At 39.8% G+C, this 10981-nt stretch overlaps 1 protein-coding gene across 1 annotated transcript in view; it reads right to left on the bottom strand.

Annotated features, from left to right (window-relative positions):
• Nucleotides 1-846: 846 nt before the first annotated feature.
• The window catches only part of CNIH3 (cornichon family AMPA receptor auxiliary protein 3), a 36588-nt gene continuing 26453 nt past the window's right edge, over nucleotides 847-10981 (bottom strand). The window contains exons 4-6 of the mRNA XM_059843447.1: nucleotides 6312-6424; nucleotides 3731-3874; nucleotides 847-2090 (exon numbers count right to left, since the gene is read on the bottom strand). Of these exons, the coding sequence (XP_059699430.1) occupies nucleotides 2063-2090; nucleotides 3731-3874; nucleotides 6312-6424 (285 nt within the window). The 3' untranslated portion in view covers nucleotides 847-2062. The remainder of the gene's footprint in view (nucleotides 2091-3730; nucleotides 3875-6311; nucleotides 6425-10981) is intronic.

Here is a 10981-nt window from a genome sequence, read left to right as displayed (position 1 = left end):
AGAGAGCATATCTGTATTGCCAGCAGGGTCAGTGTGATTTCAAGAGCAGTTCAGCCACCTCTGTGGTGGGTACAATCCAAACCTATGAACCATCAGAGTCCAAATCAGCTTCCCAACATCTGATTTGGCAGTCTTATGCTTCTAGAACTGGGTATACTACATTGTATGAAGGTAAAATGCATCCAGTAAAAACTACTGAAAATTAAACAATAAAACTACTGTAAATTAAAGAACAGCAACCCTTGGGACAACTTCATTTAAATATTGTTAGAATGCTTGCACAGTATAATGCTTGCACAGGCCAGCTAGCCCCATTCCAAGCAATGCCCAGGCAGGATTTGGGAGCTAGCATGGTCCAGGAGCAGAGTTAGCATGCAGCCACTGTGCTTTGCTGGTTAACAGGATTTAATTTTGTTACTGCACAGACCAAACCAGAGTGAGTCCTGGCACTGCAGGCACACTGTGACTCCAGCTCCACAGGGAACATGCCAGACATGGAATGACTCAGCAGCCATGGTGAGCCTGCATCTCTCCAGCTGAACTGCTATGCCCAGCCTAAGAACCTCAGAGCTTGGTACAGGATCTGCTGGCTCTCAATAGCCAGACCAAAGGGGGTGATCAGTGAGCTCCTGCTAACAGGACCAGCTGTGAACAAGCCAGGGGACAGATGGGCCTCTCCACACTGTTCTCTGCCAGTCTCTGGTAGAAAACCACCTTATCAGCTCATTCCCAATGCAAGAGCTAAGCAGTGTCTGTGAAGGCTCTGCTGTTAGTCTTGGGTTTACAGCCTTGCTACTACCCACAGCACCAGTGACTTGGAGGGAATGAGTTTGGGTTCACCTGGATCAGCACTGAAATATATTTAGCAGCAGTTCTGGACACTTGATGCCTTTGACCAGTCAAACAGATGGACCTAAAATGTAAATAGATTGTGAGTATTTATGTAGATATGTATTTGTATATACATATATAAGTAAAAAGATATGCAGCCCATATAAATGAATTAGAATGAGAATTCTATGACAAAATTTTAAAACCTTTAAATTATAAAAAACGGAACATTTTTCAATAGGAACCTCATACAAGACAAAGACATTTTGTGTATTTGTTCCACCTTAAATTTTACAGCAGAAGTACAACTACAAAACAGAATTACAGACCACAATTAGCTGGTCCAGTATTCGCTATCCAGCATTGTGATAAATATAATAGCTATGTTACAATCCTCTTAAAATATATGCAGCTTTTACCTGGTTTGGGTTTTTTTTTTTTTCAGTCAGAGGAACTCTATTCTGATAAGTGTGCTTGGCCTGATTAGGTTAAACCCAATGTATTTCTACATCTCACTGTATGGTGTTGGTGCATCACAAATGAAGTACAGAAATATACTGGATGTTCACCTGCAGGAATAGCATATAGTTAGAATACAGAACATTGAAACTGCAGATTCTTTTGGTATTGTTGTTTTGGTGGGGAAAAAAAACCCCAACAAACCAAAACCACTGAAGTAGTTCCACGAGACTTGACATCCCTGTTTGACTAGTGTCATGAGAACATCCCTGCAGTTCAGTCACACATCTCACCCAAAGTCCGCTCACTGCTTGTTTTCAGAATGTTGTACAGCTCTTCTCTCTGTGTAAGATCATCTTGTCCTGTGCTTCCTCAGTCCAGAATGGTCCTTAAGAAAAGAAATGTTGCTTCCTGGAAGACAGCAGGGACTACAGGCATTAAAGTTTTAATGAATCCACTAAACCAAGCAGCATTATCCCTGGAAAGGTGAACAGTAGTATAATTTGGCCCACGTTGTTGCAATTTTTTTGTTTGCTTGGGTTTTGAAAATCATTTGCTGCAATACATTGAGAAACAGGAGACAAACAGAATTAACTCAGCCATTCTCCCATGGTATTTTGCTTCTCTTTGCTGGATCTCTCTTTCATGTACCATATTTACTGCTTGAGTTCAAAGTTTTCCTCTTTGCTCTTTTTAATCATGCATCCCTTGGTTCGCTCGTCCTTGCACCTCCAGCCTTTGTTTTTTTCAGTCCTTAGTGATGATCTTTCAGTTAAGAGCTCACCAGAGTGTAGATCATGCTGAATGTAAAAGAAAGACACAATATGAAAGTATCCCTTTGAAGCATGCAGAGCACTTTGATTTTTATAACCCTTTGCTGTCTGTTCCTCAGGTCTGGCTGTAATGGCCTGTGCTTTCCTTTGCATTCCTTCTATCTCTCTAAAGCATCTTAATTAAGGTGTATTCAAGATGGGTATCAAAAGGCACTCAAGAAATAACAAATTCATTATCGACATCCTACTGCACCACAAGCTGTGTTTGAGCTTTTTAAAGCTCAGTCTGACGTCTGGATTTGAACAGCAAAGAAACAAAACCATTTTGCTTTAGCATGTTTGATCTTTCAAACTTCAACCAGCAACTCTCGGCAGGGCAGGCAACGTTTTCCATGAAATTGCATTGTTTTGATTCCTTTCGAAAAAAACTCTGTGCACTATAAGAAACATAAAATGCAGCCACCAGCTGGACTGAATCCATACATATTAAATGCAACTCTGAAAAGCAGAGAAAACAGTATATATTGCCACAGCTCCATTTCTGCTGCAATTCTAATTCTGTCAATACCCAGGAAAGCATTGAAAAAAGTCTGTAATTTATACTATTTTATCTAGCACCAGGCAGTGGATTTTGGATGGTGGCCATGTTTTAGATTGAAGGGCTCAGAGGAAGCTGCACAGCAGTAAAGTCTCAGGAGAGATGCTACACCACACTGCTGAGCTGACTTTGAGACTTTGATCCCAACGCAAAAACGTGGAGTCAAAAAATGCTTTTTTTCCACAAACCTCAATAGCATTTGAAGGGAATACTGAGAAACAGCAACATGCAGCAGTGACTCCTGAAGATGTGGTGAACAGCAGAAAAGGTCAGACACCAATAATCAGAAGAGAAAACCACTTTTCTTCCACCAGCACACAAACCTGCCTTGCAGGGGGATGACTACATGCAAGACTGGCTTGAAGAGGAAATTCTAAGCACATACATCATGGAGGAAGGAGTAGAAGAAAGCTACAGCATCACCTCCATTTAAAGTGTGTTAGAGTTGGTTGTTCAGTAGTTTTAATGGTGTGATTACACTGAGATCCTGGCAAGGCCTTACCTTAAATGATCCTGACATACTTTTGCACTGGGCATTTGTGCCTGTGCACCGAGGACATGTGATATGCAATTGATGTGCATATCTCCATGAATTTACTTTAATCAGGGGTTTGGATCATGTACAGGCTTTGCCCTGTCATGAAGGGGAGCCTGTAGGAATGACTAGGGGCATGGTGCATCCCATGCTCCCACCCAACATCTACCTACCCATTTATTTACTGTCTTGAGTATCACTGTATCAAAGGTATAGTATTTTTCTTACGATCCTCTTGAATCATAAGAAATTATAGGTTTTTATTTGATGTAATGCCATTAGCACAACATTCACTATTTTACCATCCTAAAAGATCATACAGAGAAGCAAAAGTTATTTCCTTTGGTTGGTGCTGGGGCCTGGCTCAGGCCTTAGGTAAACACTAAATATTCTGTACTGAAGTGTCAGCAGGAGAATCAACAGCAGAAGCAACCTTTTATGAGACTAAGGAAATTGTCCAATTGGTTCCAGTCATTCCTAAATGCAATCCCACAAGTGAAATGAAAAGCAGCTTAGTGAAATGGTCAGACTTACCAGTAGAGATAGTAGAAGAAGGAAAGGAGGTAGAAGGCCAGCTTACACCAGGCCTCTTTCTGACAGTAACTCAAGGTATCTGCGTTCATGACTGCAGGCGGATCATAGGCCAGCTCTGAGCTGTCTGCTGGGCAACGAAAATACCTGAAAGAGCAGGAGAAGACACCTGGAATGACCCTGCAGTAAACTGTATTAAGTATGTGCAGACACACACCTGACTACCATCTTCCATGATAAAGCAGGAATTCCCCTTTCTTTCCCAAGTCTCTATTTCCAGACATTGTAAAAATCAGGATGCTAGTCTAAGCACTCCTTCCTTACAGAACCAAGCAATTAATGAATGTGGATTTTCTGTGGTCTATTAATTCTTCAGATCAAAACATTTCCCCTTCCTACAGAGTTATTTCTGGCTTATCCACTCATAACTTACACATTGTGAGTGACAATATATGGTGGTTTGTGATCACAGAGAAGATAAAGGATTACAGGGCTTTTACTGCACCTACACAACTGATTTCAGACATGATGAAAGGTGACAGTCCCAACCAACTGGTAGCTAAGTTCCTCCAACTCTGAAAAGGAAAAAAGCCAATATGGAGTAATGTAAGAAGTGGCTGACCAATATTTTCCACATGTGGCACTGCTCAAGAATTTATCATCCAAATAATTTTCTTCAAAAAATGTTTTTCTTTTTACATAGGACACATTTATAATTCTTCTCAGCAATGACTGAGTGTTTGAGAAAATCATGACAGAAGAACTTCTCTGGCAAAAGAGCTTTTATCTCAGTTTGCAGTAAAAAGCAAAAGCAAAACAACAAATAAAGAAGTCCTCAGCAAAGTTAATGAACTGATCTAAGATCAGCAAGAATCAGAGGAAATATTGTTATTTCTGCTGCTTTGACAAAGTAAGCAGAAGACTGCTGATTTCTTACAGATGGACAGACAGATAGACAGGAAGATATAAAAACACCAAGCAAGCGACCAGCAGCAAACTTTGAAAGGAGGTGTTCTCAAAATAACTTTGCCTTTCTCTCCTCCAATGTTAGTCTCATCCACTTACAATCTCTAATAAGATTGCAAGTTCTTTCATGGGGAACCACAGGTGGAATTTTGCTTAATTCTCTTCATTTGGATGAAGATATTACAGTATCTTCCCATGGTTCTGTGCAGAACTTTACACAATGAATCCAAACCTGCCTGTGATTAAAGCAGGAATAATTATGGAGTATCTATAGCAGGCATATGAAGAATCATGGAAAAAAAAATCAGAAATTTCCTCCAAAGGTTAATATCATTACTTAGAATCTGACCATTTTCCCCTTGGAAAAAAAAAATTGGTTTTAGAATTTTTTTTAATGGGTCTCATTGTCACACTAAGGGTTATTAACCCTTAGCAAAATAGCAGCATGAAACATTATCACTTATATTGCAGCAGAACAATAGGGAGAAAAGCACTTGTAGCTCATTTCATTTAGCTTTCTGAGAACTATACTGGCACTCTAATTTCTGAATAATACACTTTATCATATGACTCTGCATTAGCACCGAGCTTTTGCTGGAAAAAAAAAGTAAAAAAGCTACTGCTTTTTAGCTCCTGGTTGAGATGATGATAATAACTCTTCTTTACAGAATTATTCTTCTGCTACCATATGTACCTTTGTAACACAAAGAGACCCTGACAGACAAAAATCATCTGTGCTTTTACAAACATTGTGAAAATGCAGAACTAGGGAAGTCTCCAGACTGACAACCACAAAAACTGATTTCTCTTGGTTATTTTCAGAAGCAACAGAAGGCTGATCCTCCACTAGAATGCACAGGGAGATGCAGCAGCAGCAGCTGCACTGCCTGTCTGGAAAACAACAGCATGTCTTACATGATCAACTTTGGAAGCCCCTTGGTAAATATAAACACAATTCAGAGATCCAGAGTGGGAACACTCCCCCCTTTTCATATGGGCAGTGTGAAGAAACAGCTCTTCATCTACTCCAATCCCTACTCCACAAATCTCTAAAAGAGGATTCTCTTGAAGAACAGAAATTACCTACTGTACAGAAAGAAACAACTTATTTTATACTGGAAAAAAAAAATCAAAAAGCTGCCAAAGATGATGAGACACAAAAATCTGTCAGCCTTCCCAGTCTGTTTCACAGCTACAATGGAAAGGTTTCCTTGCTAGGGCTGAATGAAGAAGTCCAAGCTCTTTCAGATATGAACTGTCTTGCAACTCCCCATCTGGGAAGTATTTAGAGCCTCACCAAGTTCCACACTCAGATTCCAGCCTATTCCACTTCCATGTTTTCACTTGTGATGAGTGCATCCTGACACCCTTCAGAATATTCATCCAAGTAACTGAAAGCCACATTGTATTAGCATATGTTTTCCTTAGCCATTCTAAATCATGAAAAAATTTCCTTTTCTCTGGAAATAGAAGTTTCAGTGGCTTTTAGGCAAGAACCTTAGGCAAGAGATGCTCATCTCCACTCCTATCACTGTCCTTCATTTTTCACACAACCTGCATGTGTGCTGAGCTGAAAAGCAAGGCTAGCAAGCAGTCAGCATGTAAAAGAAGGGCTTACCTCCAGAAGTGATAAAAAAGCAGAGGAACATTTAACCCCAGTGTGAGCCACTCCTGAGCACATAAAAACATTATGCAGAAAAGACTGTGGATGGAGTACTCCGGCAGCACCAGCTAAAAGGAAAGGAACAGAAAGAACAGAAGTCAGTAAAACAAACAAACATCTCTTTGATTCTAGTCACCTAGGTAGTTTTTCAGAGAACAAATCAACTCTGCAAGTCTTGCAAGTCTCCTATGTGTCTGTCCCTAACACACCTCAGCTGGCAGCGTGGCTTTGAGCAAGGGGCACAGGACCCAGGGCCAGGTTTGTTAAGGTTCTACCCAAGTTTGTACTCCAAGGCCTTGTTGAGACACACGGGACAAATCACTTACTGTCTCATCTGGTGTTCCAGATCCATGTCTACAAAACATACATGATATTAGTGCCTCCCTCACAAAAGCACTTTGAGACTAAATGAATGCCAGTAAAAGAGTTTTCAAAGAACAAAGTTTTATTACTGAAGCATTCAGAAAGGAAACAAAGCTATTCCTGAAGTTTTGCTCCTACATTGGAGGAGTGTCTTTGGAAAAACAAAGCACTGCTTCTACCATTTTGATATATTATATACACCATAAAGAGATCCAATCCATTACCAAGTCAATCTTGCAAGCACAAACCCACTAAGACAGGAAACTCACTTCCTAAGAAAATCCATGGCTCCCTACACTCGTTGCTTCAGAACCATGACGATTCTTTCTATTAAAAGAGAAAATGAGTGGGCAGCTGGCAGAAGCAGAAATGTATGTGATGTTGATTCACAGTAGTTATTTCAAAAGGCACTTTGCTTTCTTCACTGCTTTCTCATTTCTTAGCTGTCTTTTTTCTCTTGTTTTCTTCCCATGTCTTTTCTCAGAAGTCCTTGGTTCTTTTCTTCAAGTCACAGAAAAGATTAATTTCCAGCACTGCATATTTCTCAAAGCTAGACAAACTCAAACACAACTCATCTGCATCCACTGCTTCATCTTAGAGATACATCGACCAAAATTAAATCACAAAAGGCATTTGGGGGCTTTTTTTGATGACAATTCATTATCATATGTCAAATAATTAAAGTGACCTCTATTTCTTTTTAAACAAGGTAAAATTTACTACACAGCTTCTCCAAATACCTACTCCCATACAGCTGTGCTGCAAGGAATTCCACCATCTTGGCTCTAGGAGTCTTTCCACCTCACATGGAACATACTGTTTTAATGCATTTCACTTCAGCACTTGAAAAAGTTAACAGATTTGGGTATCTCTGTGACTGTGCCTTCAACTTAAACATTCTCAAGGGCTTATTTTATGTGGATGAGAAATCATAATACAATTATATACTTCAGATTCCAGATGGTACTTATTTATCACTGCTGGATCTCTTTTTTTTTTTTTTTTTTTCAGTTTGAGAATGTGATTTACAACATGACTATAACCTTTCCCCAAAGAATGATTCATCTTCATAACAAATTGTAGACAAGAAAGGTCTTCATGATGTACATCTGCCCACTGAACATCACAGCACTCAAAAGTGTATTATATTCATTTTCACATATTTGATTGCTGGTTCCAACACAATACACAAACTTAGCTAGACTGCAACACTAGTGCCTGATCAGTGGGCTGGCTGGTAATAACAGGGAAGGAAACCCACAATGAATATTTATGCAGAGCTTGAAAAACAAACCAAAAATCTGCAGTGAAATTAGAAAGGAAACAAAAGAAACAGAGGACTCTCAGAAGTAGGCTCACTTTCCAGTCACAATTTCTGGTGTAAATTAAATCTATCTATACTTTTGGTAGAACAGCAAATGGGTCATTAATGTCTCTTCAACCTTTTCTTGGAGTGGTATTTTCCTGCAGACATAAATAAGAAAGGATCATTGCTAAATCACTGTTTCTGGAGAGAATTTGTGCAAAGAAGCAAACAAAGCTCAGCCTGCAAAGCCAGGTAGCTAAGTCGCTCCGACTGAAGTACATCAGCTGATGTACTTCAGAGACCAAATCTAAAAGGAGGTGAGAGACTTGGAAGCATAAAGTATAGAAAGGCACTAACTAACAGCAAGGCTTATGAGGTCAAGTAAGTAACTAAAATAAAACACTGCCTCAGTTCTTGGCTGGAAGAATCAACCTGCAATTTGACACTATATCCTCTGAAACAATGAGAACTTGAAATCAACTTTAGCAAACATGGGATTCAGCTCCTGGAGAGAAGAAAGCTGGCTGAGAAACAAGCGGCAGTCAATCCTTGTAGTTTCTGCTGAGGCACTCAACTGAAAAGCAACTTCAGTGATACAGATAACTGCAACAGGAACTAAACCAATGTCTTTAATTCATTCCTGTGAGAGCATAGGAAGCTGTCAGATGGTAAACATGTTAGGATATAAATAGTACACTTCTATTTTGAACCAGGAACATCCTGATTCAAATAACGACCTCTGCTTTCTGACACAGCTCAAGATAAAGCTTGGGATGGTTATGAAACATGGAGGAGAAGGAGAAACTGGCAGAGCAGCAAAACTCTAAAGGGAGGCAACTTGGTCACTTTGAGTCCCAAGCTCAAATGGCACTACAAATTTACCACCAGAAATTCAGCTGGCTGATATTTCCCTGTGGAAAACCACAGGAAAGCCTGAAAAGGAAGTCAGCTTCTAGATTAAAAAAAATGCTGCTAATCAGAAATGCCTTCTGCTACAACATAAGCAAGGGAAGAAGAAACCACTGTAATTTTGTTAGTTTTGTTCTGATATAACTGTATGGTTAAGTAAATGTCCACATAAGTAAACCCTTATTGACAATTTACCATTCACATTTAAAATGTAAAACCTTAGGTGGGCATCATGCCCATTACCATCTCGCCACAAGAATTCATTCTCATATAAAATAGTACACACACACTGCACATGCAGATTGATCCTTCTCTAATACTATAGAAAATAAAGCAGCCTATGCTATGGATAGACACCTAGGTTTGGCTGAACTAAAGAGCAGGAAAACAAACACTGAATTTAAGCACCAACCAGCAGCTTCTTTCTGTTTATAGGAATACAAAGACCTCTTTAGAGAAGCTCAGTCCCAAATAAAGTTATTCTGTTTCCCATTTCCTAAATCTGTTCTGTTGTTCTTATACAAAAGATAAACTGTCTTTTTTTGTCTGTATCTTTCCTCCTTATTCTGTTTATTACAGATGGATGCCTCCTTCTCAAATGTAATTTTGATTTTACAGGACACTGTATCATTTTTACATGGAATGACTCTCACAGTTTGTCTCATCAGTGAACAGGGCCCATAAAACACCTCACAGAAAACAGAACTGGGAAGATATTATAGCAGGAATAATAATATCCCTTCATCAGTGCTATTAAATTCTCACAAATCTCAAACAGTTTTCCTACTCTTAAGCCACTGAAATGTCAAGATTCTTCTTTCCAGCACTTTGTTTAGACCAGTGCTCCTGAATGCTACACACTAATAATAATAATTCTCACAGAATTGCTGTTCCTTCCCCAAACACCCAAGAGTCTCCATCAGTCTCCATCTGTGCCTGTCAACCTCCACATGCAACCACAGATTTCACACTGTACCCAGAAATTGCCAGCCATTACACACTCTACCCTACCAGAGCTTCTGAGAGTCTTCATTACACTGTTAGAGGCTGAAACAACTTCCCCTCTTAATGCCTGTCTTCCCCTCCTCCAGATGGCAGGAAAATCCTGCAGAGAAGTGGGGGTTGATTCTCTTTCTGGGGGTTACCCCAGAGCAAACAAGTTGTTCACCTTAAAATCACACAAGCCCCTTTCCATCCAGCTGAAAGCATCATGCATGTGTGGAATCACAGGCCCCAGATGAGGTGTGATCTAAGTGCACACTGCTTTATTGCAGTGCTTATTGCTACTGTGTCTGCCTGCACTAGAGGATGGCTGCAGCTTGTCACTATGGGGTTCATTTGCTGCCTTTTCCACCTCATCCCTCAAAAAAGCTGACAGAATCAGTCCCCATCAATAGCAGGGGAAAGAGGGGGTGGAGGTGTACCCAAGGTTTTCAGGACTCAGGAGTTATTTCAATAGCACTTTAAAGCCCATCCCTACAGAGCCTGCCAGAGCTAACCTGGGTTACTGGGGAGTGTCAGCTGAGTTAAAGATACTGTGAGATCAAAAGGGAGATTATTTAATGACTCCGAAATTCCCCTAACTGAACAGCACAGACCAGAAAAATCAGAAGTGGAGTGCAAGAAAGGGAAAAAAAGAAAGCAAAACCACACAAAAAAATAGTAGCAGCATGTGCCTTAGCCCAGACTGTGTGTGTATGTGGAATGTACATACTCTGAAACAAATCATCTGTTTCCTCCTGCTGGTGCACAAACCAAAGAAGAAGGGTCAACTATGTGTAATTTAAATACACAAACCATACATCTTAATAATTCCAACAGTTTTAAACATACTGTTTGCTCTGATCAAACAGATGAAACACTAAATTTTACTCTTGAAATACCAGAAGTCTTCCCACTTTTCTAGTGTTTCTTTCTAATCTACTTTAAATGATTTGGGTTACTTGACTTCCAAAACCTCTTCTGAAAGGCTGCCCTAGAGCCCAATACAATGCTGTCACAGTAAATATACTAAGGTTTTCTGTCCAAATATTCAGGTCCAATTTAT

The sequence above is a fragment of the Haemorhous mexicanus genome, chromosome 3 (assembly GCF_027477595.1).
Source record: "Haemorhous mexicanus isolate bHaeMex1 chromosome 3, bHaeMex1.pri, whole genome shotgun sequence".
Taxonomy (NCBI): domain Eukaryota; kingdom Metazoa; phylum Chordata; class Aves; order Passeriformes; family Fringillidae; genus Haemorhous; species Haemorhous mexicanus.
Note: the sequence above shows the minus strand (reverse complement) of the source record. Positions and strands in the feature narration are given on the sequence as shown.